The sequence below is a fragment of the Pecten maximus genome, chromosome 14, assembly GCF_902652985.1.
Source record: "Pecten maximus chromosome 14, xPecMax1.1, whole genome shotgun sequence".
Lineage (NCBI taxonomy): Eukaryota > Metazoa > Mollusca > Bivalvia > Pectinida > Pectinidae > Pecten > Pecten maximus.
The window spans coordinates 21,413,086-21,440,839 of NC_047028.1; the positions used below are offsets into that span (position 1 = coordinate 21,413,086).

The 27,754-nt window shown below is 35.5% G+C and overlaps 1 protein-coding gene across 1 annotated transcript; it reads left to right on the plus strand.

Annotated features, from left to right (window-relative positions):
• Positions 1-8,221: 8,221 nt before the first annotated feature.
• LOC117342780 (guanine deaminase-like) lies at positions 8,222-27,686 on the plus strand. The gene is made up of 13 exons (XM_033905037.1): positions 8,222-8,429; positions 14,927-15,018; positions 15,573-15,744; positions 15,896-15,983; positions 16,421-16,523; positions 18,067-18,094; positions 22,209-22,316; positions 23,060-23,167; positions 24,001-24,098; positions 24,351-24,418; positions 24,813-24,962; positions 25,304-25,450; positions 25,583-27,686. The coding sequence occupies exons 1-13, from the start codon at positions 8,313-8,315 to the stop codon at positions 25,666-25,668; spliced, it is 1,365 nt and encodes a 454-aa protein (XP_033760928.1). The 5' UTR covers positions 8,222-8,312; the 3' UTR covers positions 25,669-27,686.
• Positions 27,687-27,754: the final 68 nt, after the last annotated feature.

The window sequence follows — 27,754 nt, forward strand, 5'->3', positions numbered from 1 at the left end:
TTTATATTTCAAGGATGAAGTAGTAAATCTTTATCATACTGTAGTTTTTTTTTTATATTTATTCAATTTGATTAATTTCCCGAGAATGATTCATTTCCCCTGACTGTCCAGGAAATTATAGTGACTGTTACTTAATATAGATTTCTTGGCCCACTTTATTGACCAGTAAATTATAGTGACTGTTACCTAATATAGATTTCTTGGCCCACTTTATTGACCAGTAAATTATAGTGACTGTTACTGAATATAGATTTCTTGGCCCACTTTATTGACCAGTAAATTATAGTGACTGTTACCTAATATAGATTTCTTGGCCCACTTTATTGACCAGTAAATTATAGTGACTGTTACTTAATATAGATTTCTTGGCCCACTTTATTGACCAGTAAATCACAATGACTGTTACCTAATATAGATTTCTTGGCCCACTTTATTGACCAGTAAATTATAGTGACTGTTACCTAATATAGATTTCTTGGCCCACTTTATTGACCAGTAAATTATAGTGACTGTTACTTAATATAGATTTCTTGGCCAACTCTATTAACCAGTAAATTATAGTGACTGTTACTTAATATAGATTTCTTGGCCCACTTTATTGACCAGTAAATTATAGTGACTGTTACCTAATATAGATTTCTTGGCCCACTTTATTAACCAGTAAATTATAGTGACTGTTACCTAATATAGATTTCTTGGCCCACTTTATTGACCAGTAAATTATAGTGACTGTTACCTAATATAGATTTCTTGGCCCACTTTATTGACCAGTAAATTATAGTGACTGTTACTTAATATAGATTTCTTGGCCCACTTTATTGACCAGTAAATTATAGTGACTGTTACCTAATATAGATTTCTTGGCCCACTTTATTGACCAGTAAATCACAATGACTGTTACTAGATATAGATTTCTTGGCCCACTTCATCAACTTGTTTTGACCCATTTAAAGAAGTATACAGTTTTAAGCTTTCTTTGATTATCAATTTGATAACCGTCAACCATTTTGAATTTTGACATATGAGTTTATAATCTTTATATGTCAGGAACTATTACTACTGTTCCTATGGCCAGAGTGCTAGTGTTGGCCTATGTATATGTAACCTTGGTTAAGATTTAAGTACATGTAGTATGGTTTCACTCTACACAAACATGACTATTTTAAGCTGAGAACCAAGCCGGTCTGTGCTGTCATGGCTGTATTCTCAAGACACTTTTCCTTAATAGCCCTGGATGGTCATGTGATGGGCCTCCCGTATGTTGTTCATGAAGGTAGTCACAAGCTACTACAAGGGGATCCCACCTCAAAATGACTGATGTTCTGTCAATCAAACAAGATAGCTATAAAACACAGATTAGCTCTTTTTGATAAAAGTAAAACAAGTAACAATTCTAAAATGATAATATCGTTATAATAAATTTATTCTTTTTTAACTTACGTGCTACAGAAAAAATGGCCGTATGAAATATATGTATGCGGATTACATACTTCCATGCATTACCATGGCAACGTTGTTTTTGTGTGACTTTTCTTCGTTTCCAAGGTAACCGCATCTATTTCTGATAGGTAGATATATCTATTATGGTATTATTGTTTTCTATACGGGCTGATTGGTAGATTGCACTGGATCTATACTAAAGGGTCTATTAGATACGTTAGAAGGTGTACAGTATCACAGCGATTATCACCTATTCCCAACCCACGTCCTTGTAAACGTACACAGATTAGCGGTAGTATTATTTTCGTGTAGGAAGTAGTACACTAAATCATGATTGAGCTAATTACTTCTGATTTAGTATATGTCTGTATCAACATACAGTGTATATACATGTATGTATAGTTCATAATTGCGCTTGCCTGTTTAAATTGCATAATGCGCGAAAATTTTGGTGCGCTGAAATAAGACAACTTACAGAAAGGCATAATGAAACAAGCAAATGGTCGTTCTCTAGCAACCACTCTATCAGTATCTGTAGTAACACCAGGTATTGGCAGAAATATGCAATATGAAGTTGGACACATGTCATAGGGGTTACATATATAAGTTGGACACATGTCATAGGGGTTGCATATATACCTCTGCTGAATAGAGGAACAGTCAAAGCATGCCAGGTCAAATAGGTGCTTTAGGGATTTCGATGAACATAGAAAATAATTTTTGTACACTTAACCGCGCGCTATCTATCTTGGTACCTACATATATAGTAGGACACTGACAGACATTGTTTATCAGAAGTTTCAATAACAATGTCTTGGTTTGTAGTTCAATAAACATTTCAAATAAATAAGCAAATTAATCTCCTCGAGTTAAGGAACGCTGACGATACAGCATATGAAATTAAGCGCATGGTGTTTTATACATATCAAGTGATGTAGTTGATGGGGTAAGTCGATAGCACTACGTTTCTCATTTTCGTGACTACATTCTAAAACCACAGACCAGGTACCCACTTGTGCATAATTATGTAATATGCAAAATTGTTGTTTGAAAAAGAATATCTTGCTTTGAAATTCGATAAACATCCTGACATGTATAATTATTCGTTAATTTCAAGTTGTGGTGTGCTGGATGAGCCGATTTGTTTAGTAACATCTTCGTGTAGAAATATAAATACTTCACAGTGTTGAGGCGATATTTTATTACGGAAAATTTCGCATAAGTACCTTAATAAAGTCAAGCTAACTGAAGGTAAAGTCTACTTAAATGAAGGTCAAGTTAATCTAACCAAGGTTACGTCCGTGTAACTAAAGGTTAAATCAATCTAACCAAGGTTACGTCCATGTAATCAAACGTTAAGTGTATCTATCTCAAGGTTAAATAAATCTAATCAAGGTTACGTCCATGTATCTAAAGGTTAAGTCTATCTATCTCAAAGTTAAATCAATCTAACCAAGGTTATGTCCATGTAACTAAAGGTTAAGCCAATCTATCTCAAGGTTAAGTCTATTTATCTCAATGTTTAATCAATCTAACCAAGGCTACGTCTATCTAACTCAATGTTATGTCAATCAAGATGTCCCTAACATCACTGATGACTCCTAGAAGGACGAAACAACTGTAAGATGTCCCTAACATCACTAACGAGTCCTAGAAGGACAAAACAACTGTAAGATGTCCCTAACATCACTGACGAGTCCTAGAAGGACGGAACAGTTGTATGGTGCAGTTTATTCACTTTTGGCTGTACTGTATCTATCTCTGTATTGAAAGGTGCGAATTTTTGGGGTTTTTTTTATCGTTTGTAAATTTTGATAGATCGAGCTTCAACTTTGTACCAGGACACTTTGGACAACTTCAGTACGATATGTATGGTCATCTTCATCTGACAAATGATAAGTGAAAAGATTGTACCCTGAAACTTATAAAGTCTGCCAACTAACAATAGATATCATTTATATATATATGTATACATTGTAGTTTTGTTGTTTTGATGCACTATCCCTCCGACAGGTCCTATGTTGACATCATAACCCTGCGGCGTAGTTAATTATTTTCTTGACTTTCTAACAGACCTTGTTGATCGTAAGTATGTAGGTCACAACCTTTGTGATCTTATCTAGGATGACATGGCGAATTGTTTACATTAAAAAAACTCTCCGGCCATTTTTACGTTTATTTGTAAACAGATGGTCGTTATTTATAAAATGTAAGTTGTCACTGAACATTATAGACTATACCTGTATGTCGTTAATGTAAAACAAATGTCAATTTAAATGTAAACATTGATATAAGTAATTATTTACTTAGTGTGCACCCACCGGAAAAAGAAAACAAATGTGTTTATAGTATGTGACGTTTATATAGAATTACAATGTACCCGTCAAGCGATTTATTATTCATTAAAATCATTCTGGCGTTAAAGTCACGACTTACCATCTATTGTTGTCATCAGAGATAACTAAGGTTCGTAATTTTAGCCTCACTGTTGGTTCCGCGTGAACTACAAAAACGAAAAAAAAATGTCGCTTTGACCTCTGACTTATTCCATGCTGTTCTTCTTACATAGCTATATACTGTTTCTAGAGTGACGTGTGCTGAGCTTTAAGTTTTGTTTACGTATAATCCATGTACAGAGAAAATAAATATTTATATAATAGAACTCCGGAACTTAGATGTCGTGGACGTGCTTGTCCATTATGTTTCTATCAGATACAATGTCATTACATTTCCTTACAAAATATTTGGTCTATCGATAACTGTATGGTTCCATTTCTCAAAGAGTAATGAGTGTTTGGACATTTACTGCATCAGGTATTGCACACATCATTTTTTTAGTCCGAGTTTCCTCTGGCCCTGACACCATGTGTACACCAGACATGGTGTCAGGGCCAGAGGAAACTCGGGCTACATTATTTTATGTTATTGTAATACATGTCACTACAGATTATACTAGTTATCTTCTCATCAATAATAACATCATATTATTATATTATAATTGCATACTGTACTTCGTATATTTATATTTCTCTATTATACAGTGCAGTTAACATTTGTGTTACTATATATAAATGGGATGACGTGAATGCCCTACCCTATAGATGGTTCAGATATGCCTAGTGGTTCCGTTGTCACCAATTTTATTTTAAGCTCTCATTTTAAGCTCAAATTAAGCCCTCTGGAAACAGAGGAAATTCTTTGAAAATATACCCTCAACAGTGTTCACGTATGAAGAGGAAAACTAGCTTTTTACTATGAACTGTAAATGTGTGGTATGGCCTACCAGAAAGTGTAGTGTGTTCTAATAATTTGAATTGTTTCAAAAATGAAATGGATAAACACTGGAAATAAATTGATTTATTTTACAATTTGAAGGCCAGTTTATGAACTGTACTGTCGTTACATTTACTAATTATTATTATAACAATCACCATGTATTGAGTCTAGTGTAGAGGATGCACTATATCCTGTACCAGAAATTTATCATTAAGTATCATTAAAAGTGTTTTGAGGATGTGACTTGCTTCCCTGTAGGTATGACGTAAAATCTGCACCTTCTGACCCACTACCTGATCGTACGACATTATTCTCCCTGATGTCTCCTTTGACACTGTCACACTTTCCGCCTTTAATTGAGCAATCGCCCCTGTGAGGAAGGCTTTGGGTTCTATCCACTGACAGAGACATACCAGAGTCTATAAAAATCCTGCTTAGCGCTCAGCATTTTTGGGAGTGGAACGATATCAGTATAATGTGGCCAGGTGGTGTGTCCTGCTGGATACGGCAGTATATGCTTCAGTGAGATAGCGTAGCACTATAAAGTCGACATCAGTTCCGCGCTATCACAAGGAGACAAACATTCCGCAGCCTCCCAACACAAGTATGTTTCTCCAACACAGGGAAGGCTGTCCTTAAATGACATACGTTGTTTATAGGATGCTAAACATTACAAAACCAAACCGAGCCGGATTTGACCTAGATTGGTATGGCGGGTATCGTCGACAAAACAGATGACGCTTTCCCTTCTGAAACACCCAGTCTTATTCTCCTTGTACATCCTTAAAGGTTATCCATGTAAATCTATATTTAAATCGTTTTTGTTTTGCTTTTCCCCCTCGTTTTTTTATCGATATTGAGTTGGAATAACTGTCATTTGCATGCTGGTACTCGCTGGTAAAACTGTCTGGAGGTCATACGTAAGTACAAGAAAAGGGTCTCATTCTCAGCTGTTCCAGTTTCAAAACAGTTCAGGGATGAAAGCGGTTTCAGTTCGTTGGTTCCACACATCAGTAAATCACTGTTGGCGAGCCGATATGATGCCTATTCCCATTACACTTTATCGTATAACTTTGATTATGTTAATGCTGCTGTAATGGAGATTTCGACCTGACGATGAGAGGGCGACACGCTTGTCCCCGATAAATTGTCGAAGCGTAATTCTCCAGGTTAATCTCTCTGGCATTATTTTCAAGCATCGGAAGGCTTCAATATGGTGTTTGGCACTGGAAACGAATGTATTTTAGCGGTGATCTCATTTTTTTTTTTTTTACTGTTTCTACAACAGAGCTAGGTCTACCATGTTCCTGCTGACTCCGGTTTAAATGAGTATGTGATAGGGCAATGTAAGAAGTGTCGTGAGTAAGGTGTTAGCATCGAAATGGCAGCTCCGGCTCTATCCTCCCCAAGGAGTAGAGAAGGACAATATGAACCACTTTGATACGGCTATATTGGCGTGATATAGTTGTATATAAAACTATAAAATGATTTCATTATTATTATTTTCGCGGTCATTTAATTTCTTCATGATTCACCATCAATAAAACTCACAATCATCCATCAACAACCACCATCATCATCATCATCAGCAGCAGCAACAACAACAATATTCACTTCATATGTGTAACATATTTTTTTCTTTCACACAAACACTAACTGTCACAGCAATATACAGACTTTTGCACTTTCAAAACGTTACGCGAAATTAATTCCCACGAACTAGGCTAAACTGGGACAACTACGAAATTTGATACCCGCGAACCAGACCCGACTGGGACAACCGCAAAATGATAGTCCCGTGAAATTTAACAGCTGCACAGTAGATAGCCGTGTGGTGCATTCAGCTGCTATACCTGCGTGTGTAATCCTTTCATGTTGACATACATCAGCTGGTCTGACCCAGAACCTACAGGGCCAGTTCTCACCGTATATCTACTAACACACCTGTAAAAGGTATGATACAAACGTCTCCCAAGATGGAATGTGATACTGCATAATCTGACATAACACTGGGATTTGCATTATACATACACCTGAAAACTATTCTGGGTGATCGTCTGTGTTTGTGCAATAAAAAGGGATTCTGCACAATGTATCTAGTTTATGATTTACTTATTAAAGCACACTATAACTTCAGCCCATTACCAAATTTTGATAATTAGCGCCATGATGAATCAGCGCACCAATATTGGTTGCCATAGAAATAGGGTAAACACCGTGTTATTAGCGCAGTCATAATTTAGCACAAAGCTTCCAGTCCGAAAATCGCTTGAATAAGATTACATAAAATTGTTTTAATTTCTGCACTTCTAATAACTTTGAATGACACATGGACAATTGATATGTGAAGCTGTGTCTCATTGACGAAGTTTTTCTCAGAAAAAAATCCCATTACATATCTTCGTAATATTTGAAGTCGAGGTAATTTAGAGGAAATATATTTTTCTCCTTTGGAGCATGACAAAATGTAACACGTCATCCTGGGAGATCCAAACCCTTGTATTTTGCTAATATTTATGGCGTGTCAAACGTTGCAATATTCAATAATTGTAAATAATGTACAATAATATTTATATACATGTATATATGCAATAAAAATGTTTATGTGCAAGAAGATATACATGTATAAATGTATAATGCTATACAAATATCAATGTGCAATAAAATGTATTTATGTGCAATATCTATATCTGTATTAAATAATTACAAATATTTATGCAATAAAATGTACATTTGTGTATATAAATACTGCACATTTTTATTGCATATGTTATATATTTTTGTTTAACGTCCTATTAACAGCCAGGGTCATTTAAGGACGTGCCAGGTTTTGGAGTAGGAGGAAAGCCGGAGTACCCGGAGGAAAACCACTGGCCAACGATCAGTAACTGCCCCACGTAGGTTTCGAACTCGCAACCCAGTGGTGGAGGGCTAGTGTTAAAGTGTCGGTACACCTTAACCACTCGGCCACCGCGGCGCCAGGTAAGATATTGCAATGTGATATTTCAATTTTATAAAACTTTCCTTTACCACAGTAAAGAAGCTTTTATATATTTCTCCATCCTTAATCTTAGTGAAATAAAACAGTTGATACGCATAACTACGTCTCAGAGAGTGCATATTGTACCGCTGTTGTCTAGAATTACATAACAATTTAGATTCATTCAATTAACACGTGACTCTCCGTTGCCGCGTGAGGCATTGCAGCGGTGGTGTGTATGATAATCTCCATCACGTGACTAAATCCGGGTAGATGTGTACACATACTGGGTCAATCAACTGTTCCCCACGATACGGCTACTGACACCGAAACACGAAACTTGTGACGTGTTAACTTTAATCAACACATGAATAAAATATTTATTTATAATGGATGTTTAGGTTTTCTTATCTGATAAATGCGTGCGCATATCTACTGAAATATTCAAAATTGATTGGCTAATATAGACAACACCCAGTTTTATGGGTAAATAAGGTAGTTTGTCTATATTCTTACTTATATAAATCGTCATTTATTCGTTCAACTATATCGGATATAGCCGCCGGGTGGAGGTCGCTTTGTTACTAAGTAACCTTATACAGATCACCAATACAACATGCCTGAGCCAAGATGGAACAAAACATTCGCGATTGTGGGAACATTCGTCCATTCGTCCGACGAAAAACCGTTGATTACCCTAGAGGACCACTGCCTTGGAGTAGCCGATGGGAAGGTAAGTTTTCCTGAAAACCTTCCTTTGGGGAAAAAATCTAAAATGGTCATGATCTGGCAAATGAAACAGGCATACTATATCTTTGTCAATACTATTTATTAGCGTCATATCTCGGCAACCTAATGGTCATAATATACACTATAGCGTAATAACTTGACAAATAAAACAAAGAGCGTGTAGCATGTAAAACGGCGTCATTACTTGGCGATTCAAACAGACAAAATCTATTCAACAGCGTCATTACTGGCAAGTCAAACCGACAAAATATATGAAATGGCGTCATTACTTGACAAGTCAAACAGACAAAATATATTAAACAATGTCATTACTTTGCAATTCAATCAGACAAAATATATTCAACGGCGTCATTACTTTGCAATGCAAACAGACAAAATATATTCAACAGCGTTTCAATTCGAACAGACAAAATATATTCAACAACGTCATTGCTTGACAAGTCAAACAGACAAAATATATTAAAAGGCATTACTTGACAAGTCAAACGGACAAAATATATTAAACGGCGTCATGACTTGACAAGTCAAACAGACAAAATATATTAAACAATGTCATTACTTTGCAATTCAATCAGACAAAATATATGAAATGGCGTCATAACTTGGCAAGTCAAACAGACAAAATATATTAAAAGGCATTACTTGACAAGTCAAACGGACAAAATATATCAAACGGCGTCATGACTTGACAAGTCAAACAGACAAAATATATTAAAAGGCATTACTTGACAAGTCAAACGGACAAAATATATGAAATGGCAAGTCAAACAGACAAAATATATTAAAAGGCATTACTTGACAAGTCAAACGGACAAAATACTTAGTATATTAAACGGTGTCATGACTTGACAAGTCAAACAGACAAAATATATTAAACAATGTCATTACTTTGCAATTCAATCAGACAAAATATATTCAACGGCGTCATTACTTTGCAATGCAAACAGACAAAATATATTCAACAGCGTTTCAATTCAAACAGACAAAATATATTCAACAACGTCATTGCTTGGCAAGTAAAACGGACAAAATATATCAAACGGCGTCATGACTTGACAAGTCAAACAGACAAAATATATTAAACAAGGTCATTACTTTGCAATTCAATCAGACAAAATATATGAAATGGCGTCATGACTTGACAAGTCAAACAGACAAAATATATTAAACTGTCATTACTTGACAAATCAAATATGAAATATATTAAACGGCGTCATTACTTGACAAATCAAATACAAAATATATTAAACAGCGTCATTACTTTGCAAGAAAAACTGACAAAATATATTCAACAGCTTCATTACTTGACAAGTCAAACAGACAAAATATATTCAACAGCGTTTCAATTCAAACAGACAAAATATATTCAACAGCGTTTCAATTCAAACAGACAAAATATATTCAACAACGTCATTGCTTGGCAAGTCAAACGGTCAAAATATATCAAACGGCGTCATTACTTTACAAGTCAAACAGACAAAATATATTAAACAGTCATTACTTGACAAATCAAATACAAAATATATTAAACAGCGTCATTACTTGGCAAGTCAGACCGACAAAATATTTGAAATGGCGTCATTATTACTTGGCAAGTCAAACAGACAAAATATATTAAATGGCGTCATTGCTGGACAAGTCAAACAGACAAAATATATCAAACTGCGTCATTACTTGACAAGTCAAACATACAAAATAGTTCAACAGTGTCATTACTTTGAGATTCAAATGGACAAAATATATTCAACAGCGTCATTACTTGACAAGTCAAACATACAAAATATATTCAACAGCGTCATTACTTTGAGAGTCAAATGGACAAAATATATTCAACAGCGTCATTACTTGGCAAGTCAAAGAAACAAAATGTGGCACGTGTTAGTATGAATCTAGAATGCAGGATTCTGCATTTACATAGCATGCTAAAGCTTTTCCAGGGGGACTATCCCCGGACCTCCCGTAATCCCCCCCCCCCCCCCCCCCCCCCCCCCCCCCATCCCTAACTGATAATCCTGAATCCTGTTAATATTCTTTCCAGAAAAGATGCTATATTATTGTGTAAATTCAAGAAATAGTCATTTACCTATTGAAACTGGAAGTTGGCGACATATACCGAGGGAAGAACGTCTCTGCCAGAAATGTAATAAAATAGATATTGGAGACGAATATCACTATATTTTTAAATGTTCGACCTTAGATATTGAAAGGAGAAGTTTTTTACCTCAAAAATTAATCATCCGACATAGTGTAATTTCATTGCAAGATATCATGATGTCCAAAAGACTCTCTTCCTTAAAAAAGTTATGTAACTTTATCAAAAAAATCAATTTCGTATGTTCCCCTGAGTAGATGTTTTAATTCAAATATAAGTTCACATCTTTATGATACTTTCATCCCTCTGTATATCCACGCATGTTCACCAAATTTCATATTATTGTAAATTTACATGTATTGTATTTTGTAGTCTATCTCTGTATACCTATATAGGTGTTGAGATAATAAATGAATTTGAATTTGTATCCGACCTTGCGTGTTATCGTTCTTTCATCGCGTGTGTCCCAATAGCTGTATTATTATTTAGTAGTAAGATAACTCAATACTGGTAAAACATAAAAATGTGCCCTAGCATTACCTGACATGATTATATTAACTATACAGGTAGGCATTTCCTAAACCTTAACCCATATAAAATATACATTAAAGCTTGACCTAGATATGTTTTATTACTGACGGGCACAGCGATAGTCTATCGCAATGTATATCTTTCCCATTAAGTTGTTTAAAGCTTAATCGGTGTGTATGCATCTTCATTTCGTGGTATACTGGTAGTGTACATCGTGTGTATTTATCTTCAATAAGTGGTATACTGGTTCTGCAAATCGAGTGTATTTATCTTCATTACGTGGTATACTGGTACTGTACATCGTGTGTATTTATCTTCATTAAGTGGTATACTGGTACTGCACATCGAGTGTATGCATCTTCATTAAGTGGTATACTGGTACTGCACATCGTGTGTATCCATCTTCATTAAGTGGTATACTGGTACTGCACATCGTGTGTATCCATCTTGATTAAGTGGTATACTGGTACTGCACATCGAGTGTAATAATCTTCATTACGTGGTATAGTGGTATTGCACATTGTGTGTAATAATCTTCATTACGTGGTATACTGACAATACACATCGTGTGTATCCATCTTCATTACGTGATATACTGGCACTGCACATCGAGTGTATTTATCTTCATTACGTGGTATACTGGCACTGCACATCGAGTGTAATAATCTTCATTACGTGGTATACTGGCACTGCACATCGAGTGTAATAATCTTCATTACGTGGTATAGTGGTAGTGCACATTGTGTGTAATAATCTTCATTACGTGGTATACTGACAATACACATCGTGTGTATCCATCTTCATTACGTGGTATACTGGCACTGTACATAAATGTGTGTAATAATCTTCATTACGTGGTATACTGACACTGCACATCGAGTGTAATAATCTTCATTACGTGGTATACTGGCACTGTACATAAATGTGTGTAATAATCTTCATTACGTGGTATACTGGCACTGCACATAAATGTGTGTAATAATCTTCATTACGTGTTATACTGGCACTGCACATCGTGTGTAATAATCTTCATTAAGTGGTATACTGGTACTGCATATCGAGGGTAATAATCTTCATTACGTGGTATACTGGTACTGCACATTGTGTGTAATAATCTTCATTACGTGGTATACTGGCACTGCACATCGTGTGTATCCATCTTCATTACGTGGTATACTGGCACTGTACATAAATGTGTGTAATAATCTTCATTACGTGGTATACTGGTACTGCACATTGTGTGTAATAATCTTCATTACGTGGTATACTGGCACTGCACATCGTGTGTATCCATCTTCATTACGTGATATACTGGCACTGCACATCGAGTGTATTTATCTTCATTACTTGGTATACTGGCACTGCACATCGAGTGTAATAATCTTCATTACGTGGTATACTGGCACTGCACATCGAGTGTAATAATCTTCATTACGTGGTATACTGGCACTGCACATCGTGTGTAATAATCTTCATTAAGTGGTATACTGGTACTGCACATCGAGTGTAATAATCTTCATTACGTGGTATACTGGCACTGTACATCGAGTGTAATAATCTTCATTAAGTGGTATACTGGCACTGCACATCGAGTGCAATAATCTTCAGTACGTGGTATACTTGCACTGCACATCGAGTGTAATAATCTTCATTAAGTGGTATACTGGCACTGCACATTGTGTGTAATAATCTTCATTACGTGGTATACTGGAACTAAACATCGTGTGTATGTATTTCGTGTCGTCTGTCGTATGGACAGTTAACACTTGCTCTGGTGTTTATTATTTTCCCGGTGTAAATACCAGTTTTGTTGATAATATCGTACATATTTTGTTTATTTTAATTGAAGCTGGGTGTTCAACTGTATATCCGTTTTTCTCGTCAGTATTATCTGTTAAATGTCCTTGCTTGATATTTGGTTCCATCCCGTGACAGTATCCTCTTTCTTCATTTAAGTAGCGGTGTCAACTTTTCCTGATGCTAAATGTTTTCTCGTAATACTTCCAATCCTTTTTCTGAATTACTTATAAATGTGCACACTATCGATTTTGTTCTTGCTTTTTTTTAGTCCTTTTCCTACTTCATAGTAATACTTACATATTTTTTTGTTTTCATGGTCAACGACAATGATCTTGTAGTTTTCATTAGTTATACAGAATTTGGTATATTTTACGATGATCGTTCAACGTAACTTCGGGAATGGTGAGGTTATTGTTCTTTCTTCGACATTGAAATCTTTCTCCTGATAATGAGAACTAAGTTGACCTTTCTCCTTTGTAATGGATTCCTAAACTTCACAAGAATCCTTACAATCATTTTATTATTATCGGATCGAGTAGATGTTCAACTAAGCCTTTATCTACACTTCTACTTAGTACATGTACAAGTAAGCCGAGGCTGCAGTCTGATTGGGGTAATCTAGAACTTTTACTGGCTACTCCAGAAGTGGAATTAATGACATGATTAATCTTCAACACCCTCTTCTAAAGAACATCTATTCCATCAAATCGTTTGTTACACCAATCTTTAAACTACCATTCCCCATTCCATAGTAATGATAGTTTTCATTGGAAGATAGTACTCAACTATACGAGAGCATACTCCGTAAGACATATACGTCTAGGACTCTTAGAAAATACACCGAAGATGGAATCATAAAAATGATTGTATTTCTTTCGACAACAACTATGTTGTGTTTGGTGGCCAGATCTCCCAACTTATTGACATACATGTACCCATGGGAACAAAAAGTGTCCCTCTGTTGGCTGACTGACATACCCATGGGAACAAAAAGTGTCCCTCTGTTGGCTGACTGACATACCCATGGGAACAAACAGTGTTCCTCTGTTGGCTGACTGACATACCCATGGGAACAAACTGTGTCCCTCTGTTGGCTGACTGACATACTCATGGGAACAAACTGTGTTCCACTGTTGGCTGACTGACATACCCATGGGAACAAACAGTGTCCCTCTGTTGGCTGACTGACATACCCATGGGAACAAACTGTGTCCCTCTGTTGGCTGACTGACATACCCATGGGAACAAACAGTGTCCCTCTGTTGGCTGACTGACATACCCATGGGAACAAACTGTGTTCCACTGTTGGCTGACTGACATACCCATGGGAACAAACAGTGTCCCTCTGTTGGCTGACTGACATACCCATGGGAACAAACAGTGTTCCTCTGTTGGCTGACTGACATACCCATGGGAACAAACTGTGTTCCACTGTTGGCTGACTAACATACCCATGGGAACAAATTGTGTCCCTCTGTTGGCCGAATTGTTTTTGTTTTCAAACGAAGCTGATTATATTGAAAACCTTAGCAGGAGAGGTAGCAGTGACCTTGCAATCTCGTCTCTATGGTATATTGACGATTTGTTCTTTGAATAACACAAATTTTTGACCATGTTGATCTTATATACCCTATAAAACACTAAGGAAACTCTTCTACGTCAGTCGCTTACCTCCATCATTACTTACCACTAAATAGCGATACAGAATATCTTAATATAGTGTTTAACAACGAAGATGAAGCAGCATTACCACGGCGAAGGAGGAAATAAACTGTACCACTACTAGATAATGAAAACACTGCTGTTTTTTAGGATGCTACATCACCGTCAGATATTTACTGCATCTCACAAAACTTCAGAAAATGAAGCCTACTGAAGAAATGCATGACCAACCTGGTAGATTTTCTTCGGGATGCAATTAATTATCTAATAATGTTTAATTTTAAAAATAAAAGCAAAATCTATTCTTGCCTTTTTATCGAGCATAATTTTTGGAAATGTGTCTGCTTTACTGCATATTCTGTAATTGAAGTAGACATTTATGTTTGATGTTACAGATAATATTTCTTCAGAAATGTGACGCAAATCTACAGACGACGTTACGAGAACACAATATATCACCTGAAAGCGTCATTTACTTGGAGGAAAGGTAACCTTTGTATATTTGTTAAATGTTAAAATAGGAAGATTTTGTTTGTACACTAAGGTTTGTCCGCCTGTGGTTATAGAATTCTTTCTGACTAGTGATATGCCCACTTCTGATCTTCACACTAGTTCTCATTTTGATTATGTCACTTACCCCGGATTTGACCTAGATTTGTTTGGCGGGTGTCATCGATGAATGAGAAGACGCTTACCCTTCCAGAACACCTGATCCTATCCCTGTACTAACCGTGTATATATATATATATGTTTGTTCACTTGTCTTGTAAATTCTGAGGTAGAATTACGCTTTTGTGGCAAATATGGAAGAAAATGAAATATTGTAAACTTTCCAATTCAATTCTTTCATAAAAATACCTCTCTAGATATTTTTCAACTAGAATCGGACATTGACAGGTCAAAGGTGATCATTCACCGAAAACGCGGGATTAATAAGCATAAACCTCGTTATGTGTCTTTACAATTTTGAAATTTTGAAAGATAGTATTTTTATTCCACACATTGTAAGGGGAAATATGTTTGCTTATGTTGTTTTTACAGGCAGTTCCTGGTGCCAGGGTTTGTTGATACTCATATCCACGCGTCCCAGTACCCTAACTGTGGTAAGGGACTTGACGAAGGTCTGTTGTCATGGCTACAGAAATACACATTTCCAGTCGAGGCTAGGTTCGCTGATCTGGAGTTCGCAACTGATACGTATTCCAAAGTCATCGTAAGTAGTCAATGCTTGTCTTAGTCATAACTAAAGGAAAATATTGATTGATGTGGTTTTCAATTACAGATACGCGTTTCCTTTTAGTTCTCGGTACCCATTTAATTTGAAGTTATAAAATAAAAATAAATGATATGTAAACTTTTTTCAGTCTCGGGTTGTAAAAAATGGAACGACTACAGCGTGTTATTTTGCCACCATTGATACTGACGCCACGCTTCGACTTTGTGACATAGTGGGTAAGTTACCATAACTATACACTCAACTTTTGGGACATAGTGGGTAAGTCACCATGACGCTTCACTCAACTTTTGTGACGTAGTGGGTAAGTCGCTATGAGTTGTGTCATGCTTGGTAAATTATCATGACGCCTGATTTACATTTACCATCAATAACTACATGCTATATATAGCGCTGAATATATATACCAAACCTACATTGCATAAATTGAAACAGATTGTTTCGCAATTAATAATAAAAATTGATAGAATATCTAAGACAAAAGTCGATGTATAGTCCACAACAAAAACAATTATAAAACGATGATGTTCACTCTTCACATACAAAGCACTAGATGTTTTTTTTCTCTCTTTATTTAACCGTTACATGCCCAGAGAAACCGAATTTCAAATAATTATGAATTCTACTTTCGTAAGTTTGAATTATCTATTTATAGACAAAGCTGGTCAGCGGGCAGTAGTGGGTAAAGTAAACATGGACCAGAATTCTCCGGACTTTTACAAGGAAGAGACAGCCCAGTCTTTCCAAAACACAGTCAGGTTTGTACTGATTCACACATGTATATATAAACTCTTGTTTTAAATAAAAGTTAAAAAGCTATTAATTGGCTCACATGTTGTTGAAAATTTGCGAAATTGTCTCGGTGTTCATGTTTTGAAAAACAGCAACAAAAAACAGGGTACTATCATTTTCATTATTTCTTTTGTGTAAAACAGAATGCTACATTTTAAATACAGTGGAACTTCGTTAACTCGAACTCGGATAACTCGAATACCCCGCTTAACTCGAAGTACCTCGCCGGTCCCGGCCGAATTCTCTCTTTATCTTAGTAAAATAAACTCGGATAATTCGAATTCGGATAACTCGAAAAACTCGGATAATACGAAGTAAAAATTTGGTCCCAACAATAAAAATCCTACTTGAAATGTTCGTATAACTCGAAGTAAAAAATTTTCGTCGATCGGTGGCAAACGCCGACATTTTTTAAGAGCTAAATTCCGTTTGTAATACTGAACATCTCGGCACTACTAACCTATATGCTATTATAAGTGTTTCATAAATTCATCAAAGAAATTGTCGGTTGAATCTTATAACAACAAGTCTTGGTGATAAAAAGTACTGCTTTACTTACATCAGGTAATTTCCCAAGGCGGTCGCCGATATCAGTACACACGATAGTCAACAACTCATCTACCCGTTCGCTCAAGCGGAACTAATCTCTGACACACCGGTAGATCTACCCGGCTGATGTTTTTACAGGTGTAGAAATGACACAGTCACCGGCGCCTATTAAATCTTTAAACTGCTGAAACAATAGCGTAATTACTGCCGAGGTGTTCAGAGTACAACTGTAACGGTCAGTGCTGTCTATTAAATCGGATAAAACGCCAGCTCAGTTACAGTAACATTTTATACGCACATGCGCAGCCCAACTTCCGGTGCTAATACACATGGAAATGGCGTGGTTATCAATAAAAAGTAAGTAGGCCGATCAAACAGTATTTTATATATGTCCAATAAAAGGTGATGGTTCTGTTACGTTTTGTATGCAATCTGTGTTAAACTTAAACGATTATTTGTTTTGACATTAATAACTTGTTATTTTGTCGAATTCCGTTTTATCGTTTACCTTTTGCAACCATGACTTGCACATCAGATCGTTATTGAAGTGACTAAGTGAAAGAAACTTTATCGTGACTGTATATCTGCAAAACTACACCAAATTACAAGTGACATAACGAAACATTACATATATATTTACATGTATTGACCAGTCTTCACACTAAACTGATGAGCGACAGAGCGAAGTTATAATGATTATATAATGTTGACAAATATTGACCAAACTTTTCACCAAAAACGATAACTCGCTTAATTCGAACACTCGGATAACTCGAAGTTTTTTCGTGGTCCCGTCGACTTCGAGTTAACGAAGTTCCACTGTACAGTACTTTCATGGGATAATTTGGCCATGATGCAATCTTTACTTACTGTAAAAATATACTATCTTATACGTAATATAATTTTATTGGTTGACAATTTTTACTTTAATTTTCCCTATTTCATTCGTATTCTCCACAGATTCGTGAAGGAGGTTATCAACAGAAAGGTATGTATGGTTACACCACTCACGAACGCGTCTCTTTTATAGGTTTTCCGCACATGTCTTGTGGTTACAATTTGTGGTGGCTACAGTCTTGGCATGTGTTAAAGATACGACCGTCGTTAAATTAAATTCGGAAGACATTGTTATAATTCTTTGCAATGCAAGTTAATAAAATACATACAAAAATGTTAAATGCTAATTGTGTATAAAGATTGTTTAAAGAAGTGACACACTGCATGATATGTTTAGTTGTGGGAAAACGCCAAGATACATTTAAGAAGTCAAATAAGACTTATATCGATGTCATCCAGTGATTCATATAGCATACACCGAAAATCTGACAAATTAACAAAATCGTTGGAGACAAGTCTGCAATCCAAAGAAAACTGGTGGAACCTGCATGTAACATACAAGGGCATCGCGCCAAACGGTATATTTCTTTTCAATAAAACCCCACAAAAATAACATTGCAAGATTGTAACCTAAATACATGTAGAAGGATTATAAATGAAAAACACACATATTCTATCAACTTTCATATTTACTCAGATTAATGATTAATAGCAATAGAGGTAGCCATGATCTATGTACTGACCAAATTAGGCTAAGTGGTAGACACTCGACTCTGATAGACATTTTACAAATATAAAATTCATTTATTAGAGAAAAAAAGGTTTTATCATTTTATTTATCTATAGCTTGTGCGGGTAAAAAAACTTACAAGAAGTCCTGAAAAAAAATAAAGAAAAAAAAATCCTCACATAGTATCTAAAGAAAACATCGTATTTGGATAGGTGATCCATGCATCTTTATGTAAGCCCAACAGTGTGTGATGTGACTTACCCAACTTTTTGCATTTTTGAAAAAAGAAGAAGATAATAACCTGAAATATATCCCTCTGTATATCATATACCGTGTTTCTTCACCAGAGAATACTATTTAGGGTCAGTGAGATGCCTAACAGTGTTTGCGCGTGACATGAATTAAATGTAAAGATGACATTTGTTTAAAGAGAAAGGACTATAACTTGATATATTTTATTTTGTTTGGGAGATATCATATTTCTCATTCGGTGACGTACTCACGTGTTATTGCTATGGACATCTGTGAAGAATGAGATCACCTTGACGCAGAATTTCATTCAGAATTTTAATGCACCCCACGGTAGGAGCCTCCACAGCGGACTCCTCATCCTATAAGATATCTAAAAATAGCATGGAATGTTATGTATGCAAATCATGTAATCTATGAAAATCTCGTTAGCAATTTCACTGGTCTGGAAATCAGTCACCTTTTACGAGATGTCCGGGAACCTGTTCAAAGCAATGTGGTAAAATGTTATTCTGTTTAGAGACACTTAAGATAAATATACCACATTCCGATTGATCGCTCTCGTGCATCCACCCATGAAAGAAGTCACGTGAGCTCTATCATGGTACAATTCGAGATCGTTTATGGTGGATTTGGGTATAAGGCGGATGGATTTCAAATTTAGCAATGGATGAATGTGGAGCACACTGTAGAAACAAACGAAAAACCATGTGTCCAGATAATAAATCATTAGGCTGGTCAGTTAAGCTTTTCCTAGTCGTGTAAGAAGACGATTGATCGGTACCTTGAAGTGTCCTCTTTACAAATTGTGGTCATTTTAGAACAGTTCCTACCTAAGGGTCTTTAACGTTGACATTCCATGTCATCTCTCCTGGTCTTATGCCAACACTGAGATGCGTCACTTATATAAACCCTGTGCACCCTTCCAGAGTTAGTGTCAAGCTAAACATCAAGCTCCTTTTTAATGACTAAGCATGGAAAGCTCAGTAAATGAATCGGATGTTCTATATAAATACATTTATTCACAGTAGAAACATCCAAGTTTAAACATTTATTCACAGTAGAAATATACAAGTTCATTTTGCCTTTCATGTATGTTGTTATTGCCGTCGTAACAGAAATTTTGCTGAATAAAAGCCAATTTATACAAAAAGATTCAAAACGAAATTGCAAAATAATCTCCATATTTCTCTGATGTGTGACGGGTAATACCATTCCGCATGCATAATTAAGAAGAAAAGTACATACGCATGCAGAATTACGAAGAAAAGTACATATGACACAAAAAATAGAAACATAAATAATATTTAATACCTTTGTAACGAAGTCACCAGGTGCGTGTATATTAACAATACTTCTGTAGTTTCGCGCGAATGGACCGATACCAGGGTTTGACGTGTGACGTCATACATTATAGGCTTCAAAGGTAGGATGGAATGATTTATATCGTTCGCTCTTATCTACGAAATTCAATTAAAAAAGTAGTGTCAGGTTGTCATAGTCTCTGTTCCATAACAACTTCTCTCGTTGACGAATTAATCGGATGAGAGAGCATGGGTCGAGTCCTCGATCTGTCAGTAAGGTGACCCTACGGGTAACAGAAAGTGGATAGATGATACCAATATTAATTTGCGTATGATAGAAAAATGGGACACAGTGTTATAAATAACTACCTGGGGTGACAAGTGACTCCTACTTTGGTGTAAAAAGGTCCTGGTATATACGTAATCCTGTAAAATTCTACCTGTGTTTAAGAGAAGATCTAGCCTTGTAAAACATTCTTTGAATATGCCCCCCCCCCCCCCCCCCCCCCCTTTTTTTTTTTTACCATATTCCTCTTCCGAAACATTTTTTATGCCATCGGTAAAAAAAATAGGGGGAAGGGGCTTACCCATGTCTATGCCCGTCCGGTCCCGATACAATTGATTTCTAAAAGACATTTTGTAGTTTGTTTTTTTTTTTGGTGTTTTTGGTGTTTTTTTTTGTTTTTTGTTTTTTATTTTATGTTTGTTTTTTTGTTTTTTTGTTTTTGCTTACTAATTTGTTATTTTTTTTCTTTTTGTCGTCTTAGAAAATATTTCTTATTTCCGGAACACACAATTTCAGTATTTTAAGAAAATGCTCCCTATTCACCTTCAGGAACATTCTCGATGATTGTCTGCTATTTTCCCGCGGGAACATTTCGTTTCATCGTCGGATTTCTCTGAGGATTCCTGGTGTAATTTATTTTTATCATCTTTTCTAATTTAAGCTGTACGAGAATCAAAATCAAGGTCGAGCGACATGATAGTATAACTTATATTACATGCAACAGCACGTGCGACACAACAAATGCAAGAACATATCTCGAGGTCTTATTTCAAGGCACAAAATATAGGCTAAATGACGTTTGTGTCTAATTTAAATGTTTAAGAGTCCCATTTAAAGAAACATGATATATAAAGTGTTGATGATTAATGAACAAAAGTTACATTAAACAGTAACACAAAACAGAACGGGAAATCCTGCAAACAGTACACATCGCTGTTGATGTATTCCGATCACGATTCGGATAAAATCTGATATGGTAGATTTTGGCCTCGTCAATATAAACTGGTGTTATATTCTAACGCTATTTTAGAGGCAACTTATACAAAAAATTATGTTGAAATTGATCACAACAAATAAATTATAAAACTACTAAAAACATCTAGCTATACAAGGCAAACAAATGTTTTTGCTCGGTGTCCTATGCCAAGGAAAAACTTACTCCACTCCTTTTCCATATAATGTATAAATAATACCTTAAATGCTGCGAGCTTTGTTTGCTGTATATGTACAGATGACAATGACACAGAATCACGGCAAAATATTTGGGCTCACCTATGTGGGTGGCCTTCAATATTATTTTATTAAAATGAACATAAAAACACATAAATATACATATAAAAAGCAAAGGTGAGCGGCAAAATTATGCCAAAATGACCGGTCATCCGCCACCCGAGAATGTTTAAGTGCCCGTTCTAAACAGAAACCTGGCTACGATACTGTAAGGATTGCTAGGTCTACTTAGGATAGAATAAAAACGTGAAAAAAGCATTCAATACAAATGATAGCGCCATATACGGTTGATTTTCACAAGTGAATCATTTTCGCTTCAAATATTAGATAAAACCGTGAAATCTTGATAGGGATTATGGAACTGCCAATTAGAGATATGATGAAGGGTATGACGTGTATCATTGAAAAAAAATCTTATTTATTGCTTTGTTTGAGAAACAGTGATACAGCTTTGCTTTATTTACAGTACCAGTTAGTGAAGCCATGTATCACCCCACGGTTTGCTATAACCTGCTGTATGGATTTAATGAAACAACTAGGACAGCTGGCAAGGACATACCACCTCCACGTACAGGTATTATTATACATCTAATACGTACTCGTCGCTTATTGGTCCAACTGATGTCACATGATAAAAAGGAATTGGTGGTGTGCTCATGTCTTATTTATACAAACTGCATATTTTTCTATCGAGTGAAGAAATAAGCTATTTAAAAACCCAACATATGTTATTGTCAATAAATGTAACGGCAAAAAGAAGCAAAAACCGTAAAACAGCTTAAAATATACCAGGGAAAAAATCTAGACCGTAATCCTTTTGTCGAAGGGAGACGGTTTTAATTCTTCCCAAACTCTTCTTCTTCAATTAGCATAACTGTTTTTTCTATATTTTACAACTACCTTTTGTTATCTTATCTTACATTGTTTGTTATTGAAATGTGTATGTGTATGTTCTGAGAACATAGAAAGATGAATCATAGCATATAATCTTTATTTGGTTACAAGGAAGTTTTTATAATTTTGGAATTTTCCTTACCGCACTGGCACCGTAATTTATTCATTATGTATTGTCCTTTTTTTTCTTTCTTTTGTCGATTTCTTTGTATTCAAACATCTCCTACCGGAGGAAATAAAGTATGGTAATGATGGATTTGTTGCACACAGACCGGTGTATGTGAGTCGAAGGATGAATTCAATGTGTTGTGTTGTATAGAATTATATATTGTTTAGTTTACTTGTTGTACACAGACCAATACATGTGATTTGCAATATGTTGTGTTGTATATTGTTTTATATAAGTTCACTTATCGTACACAGACCCATATATGCGAGACAAAGGATGAATGCAGCATGGTACAGAAACTGTTCCCCGAGAACAAATCTTATACTGATGTATACGAAGAGGCTGGTCTGCTCACTCGTAAGGTAGGATGTCCAGTGTGTATTGGTCATCTGCTTATACATGTATTGTAAACTACTTGGTCGTAAAGTAATTATACTCAGGATTATGAAAAGGTTTTATTGAAACTTAGGGATCGATAATGAGACTCTGAGACTCATCCTTATAAAGTCCTCCCCAGATGCTGGCATACGGCCTTAGATTGGTCAGTTGGCATATCCCTTCACAAGATGAAAAAATGGCGGAATATTTCCAGGAATCCAACAAATCCGCAAAGATAGTCAAAACATATCAATGTCCGTCACCAATGTCAAAGCCATAAACATGTGTGGCACTCTGTACAATAATTTGAGAGTGCTTGTTGATAAGTTTTGTTCATATGATTTGCGATTGTTCTGCAACCTGCAACGTCAACATATTTATGAATAACTGCGCCTATTCAGAATACACGTGTATTTTTGTTTTCCTTTGAGAAATTGCCTTACGAAAATCATCACCAACGAAAATGCTGTTTAAATCAGTTTTGTATCCAATTTTTGGCATATCCATTATTTCTCAATAATCGGGAGGTTGGATGGGATTTATGGAGTAGTAGAATTAGCGCCATTTCTAACATAAACAGCAGTATGAAATATGACAACCCTTTTTCACGTGGTGCTCTATCAATGGTACTAGTAATTACCCTTTTTCACGTGGTGCTCTATCAATGGTACTAGTAATTACCCTTTTTCACGTGGTGCTCTATCAATGGTACTAGTAATCAAGATTTATCTATCATGTCTGATCACTTTTAGCAAAAGGAAATAAATTCTACAGAACTTCCCCTAAATCTCAGTTTTGATGTACTCTTTGCCCACAGACTGTGCTTGCACATGGCATATACCTATCCAAGGAAGAGAGGGAGGTAATCAAGAATCGAGGGTCGGGAATATCACATTGCCCGAACTCTAATTTGTCGTAAGTTTCTCTGTATATAATCACTTTGAGATAACACCGGCGATAATGCTTCACAATAAAATATACATCAGTTTTCTCAACACTGATCACATCAGAACTTCGGCGGGAAGATCACAGAGTAAGAAAAAGTAAGCGTTTATCTAAATGTCTTTCTCTTCAGGATAAATTTTAGCATTTCCTAAACTCGATCGTCTTAATATCAATTAAAGATAATGAAGTGTTACATATCATCCTTGTTTTCTTTTCTTCCAGAATCCGAAGTGGTTTGCTCGATGTAAAGGGTTGCTTTGAAGATGAAATCGCTGTTGGTTTGGGTACCGGTATGTATTGGTAATATATCGTATGTGTTATCATATAGGTGTTACCTTTTATTTATAGTAAAAGTCTACATCTAATTAATATGCTTTCAGTAGGGGTAAAATCTCCATTTGTAAACTCCCTGGAATTGAATGAACGCAACCGTAAACTGTTCCAACACCAATTAATAATTTACATGCATTTATTGATAATTTACATGCATTTGTTTACCATTTACATGCATTTGTTTACCATTTACATGCATTAATTACTCATTTACATGCATTAATTGATAATTTCCATGCATTAATTACTCATTTACATACATTAATTGATAACTCCCATGCATTAAGTAATCATTTCCATGCATTAATTAATCATTTACATGCATTAATTGATAATTTACACGCATTACAGACATATCAGGTGGATACAGTCCTTCAATTATGGACGCCATGAGGACTGCCATAAGTACATCTAACACTATTGCTATGCAACGAGGCCCTAGCTACACCCCACTCGACTACAAAGATGTTTTCCGAATGGCCACATTAGGTGGAGCTAGAGGTAATACTAACTAAAGGGCTTTTGATGTTAGATTCAGCCAGAAAAAAATATTAATTTAACATTTCGGCGACAAAGGAATAGGATGAAATACTCCGTAAAAATTCAGTTTTACGAGATAAAACAGCGTTGTTAACGTTGAGGATTTAATTGCTTAATTAAATGATTGACATCATTGGTAGCTTTGAACGGTTGATTCACTAAGTGCTCAAAATGAGTGACATAATTTATAATTTAAGCTTGCGTTGTGCAGTGCTGGACATAACATCAATGATAATTTTGAGTTTTTTGTTGGCTCAGTTAGTCGAAATTAATGGCATAATTAATGATGTTGATTTATCCAGTACTGGACATGGATGACATCATCGGTAACTTTGAGGTCGGGAAGGACTTCGATGCCCTCGTTATTGACCCTAATGCACAAGCCAGTGTCATTGATGTCTTTGAGAACGATACAGTTGAAGATGTGATACAGAAGTTTGTCTTCCTTGGTAAGTATAATGGGATTATGTGTTGTGAACCATAACTTTAATGATACTTAACATGGGTGTCGGTATTACCAAAATGATACATATATATATTAATACTGTAAATAATAACTTGATATGAATCTGTTATTACAGGTGATGACAGGAATATACTAAAGGTATTTGTGGCCGGACGTGACCTGTCGGAGAAATCCTTTGTGGAGCCGCTGATACCTTCGTAATGTAATCCGGTATACTTGTTTTTGTTGTTGTTGTTGTTGTTTTTTTTGTTTTTGTTTTTGTGTGTGTGAAACGCCAGACTTGTAAAATGCTTTGTTTAATGCACTTATGAGAACTGGGTAATACGCCGGAATTATGAGAACTGGGTAATACGCCGGACTTGTGTGCGAGAACTAAGTGATACGCTGGACTTGTGAGAACTTGGTAATACAGCGGACTCATGAGAACAGGGTAAAACTTCGTACTCGTGAGAATTGAATATCATGCCGGACATGTGTATGAGAACTGAGTAATTCACCGGACTTGTGTATGAGACTTAAGAGTAATACGCCGGAATTGTGAGATCTGGGTAATACGCCGGACTTGTGAGAACTAGGTGCTACGTTAACCTTGAATTAAAAAATACATGAAGAGCTTTAAGGTAATTCCTCGAAAATGAAATATCAACCTGTTTTTAACATGACGCAGAATACTTAAGTGTATAATTTTGTGCGTATGACGTCATGATTTGATTTTTTGTTGTTGAAAAAATCCATTTTACTGGCTAAAATGTCCTCTAAATTTAACATAGTTTGATTTGAGCTTCAAACCATTTTCTACTAATGAAATATTATCTTTTGTTACTGGTTACGTTTATTATAACAGTCACCAGTAAATGTTATTGATTTATAAACCGTGATATTGTTAACTGTTACCGTTGTTGTTGATTACTGGGTGTATTGAATTTATGTATACATGTAGTTATGATTGTAATATATATATATAATGGTAAACGAACAAAAGAATATGTTACATTTTGAACTAACGTAATCTCTCCCGGTGCAAAGTAATAGTATAAAATTGTATGACATCATATATGATTATCTATTGGTGACGCCATAACAGTAAATTAGCAAACGAAATGTAAGGTCTTCTTTTGTCAATTTTCCTTTTTTCATATTATTTAATTCGTCCATTTTAACTTGTTATATGTGGATTATTATAGTCCGTATCATTTTTGTTATACAGTATACATATATATTTTTTCCAAATGTTTTCCACATATTTAGATACAAAATGTATTTAGATATATATTTGGATTATCATTTTACCAACATCAACCATCACTGTTAAGGTGCGGTGTTCATTAATCCATTTCACTATTCTAATAGCAAACATGTACTTATTGTTAATTATGATTTTTTATATTATGTACATATCCTCATTTGTCTTTGACAAGACTTTCGTTATAAAGAGTTAATATATCGTGCCATTATTAGTAATTCTGTTCTCTTTCTCTTTCTAATTAAGTAAGTGCTGAAAAAATTCTTGTTATCAAAAAGAATCGTGTAGCAGTAATGTTAATATTGATTTGTAGTGTTATTAGTCCCCTGCCGTTTGAAAAACGGGGGGACTATAGGTTTACCCTCCGTCCGTCTGTCTGTCTGTCACGCAATAGTTGTCCGGACAACTCCTCCTGAAGGACTACTCCTATCTTAACGAAACTTGGTATACATGATCAGTATAACATGTAGTTGTGCATCCCACATTTTTTTTTTTTTTTTTCGAAAAACCATTTTTCAAAAAAAAAAATGGGAAATGAATAGGTGCACTTCTAGCTCAGGCAGGGGACTTTGTATTGCTGTTGCAATACTATCCATCCTTGTTGTTATTATAACATTAGCGAGGTAGTGCTTTAATCTTAGATTGATATTGGAATTGTTATAACATAAACACTGTTGTACTATAATCTCAGCATTGTAGTGTTACTGTGATAATAACATTAGCACTGTAGCGCTATATTAGGTTTCTAGTGTTGTAATAAGTTCAGAACTCTAGTGATATTACTTCAGATGTGTAGAGTTATGAACCAGTTGGCCTTTATAGACAGATTTGACTATCTATATATTTATACGCGGTGTCACGTTATTCCCCTGTTGGTCGGCCGCCATGTATGTACATTATATAACAGTAAATGCTAACGAGATAGCAGCTATACATTGTAAACCGTCGGAAATAAATTGTTACTGATATATGTGGATTATGTGTTGGATTATTTTTTATTTCAATGTTTACAATTATGAAGCCAGTCTGACGATCTAATGAGTC

Excerpts from the sequence above, each read along its gene's own strand:
- LOC117342780 (XM_033905037.1), top strand. The coding sequence starts at position 8,313 with ATGCCTGAGCCAAGATGGAACAAAACATTCGCGATTGTGGGAACATTC. Across the intron at positions 22,317-23,059 it reads CATACCACCTCCACGTACAG|ACCCATATATGCGAGACAAA; the intron begins GTATTATTATAC and ends TATCGTACACAG. Across the intron at positions 23,168-24,000 it reads CTGGTCTGCTCACTCGTAAG|ACTGTGCTTGCACATGGCAT; the intron begins GTAGGATGTCCA and ends CTTTGCCCACAG.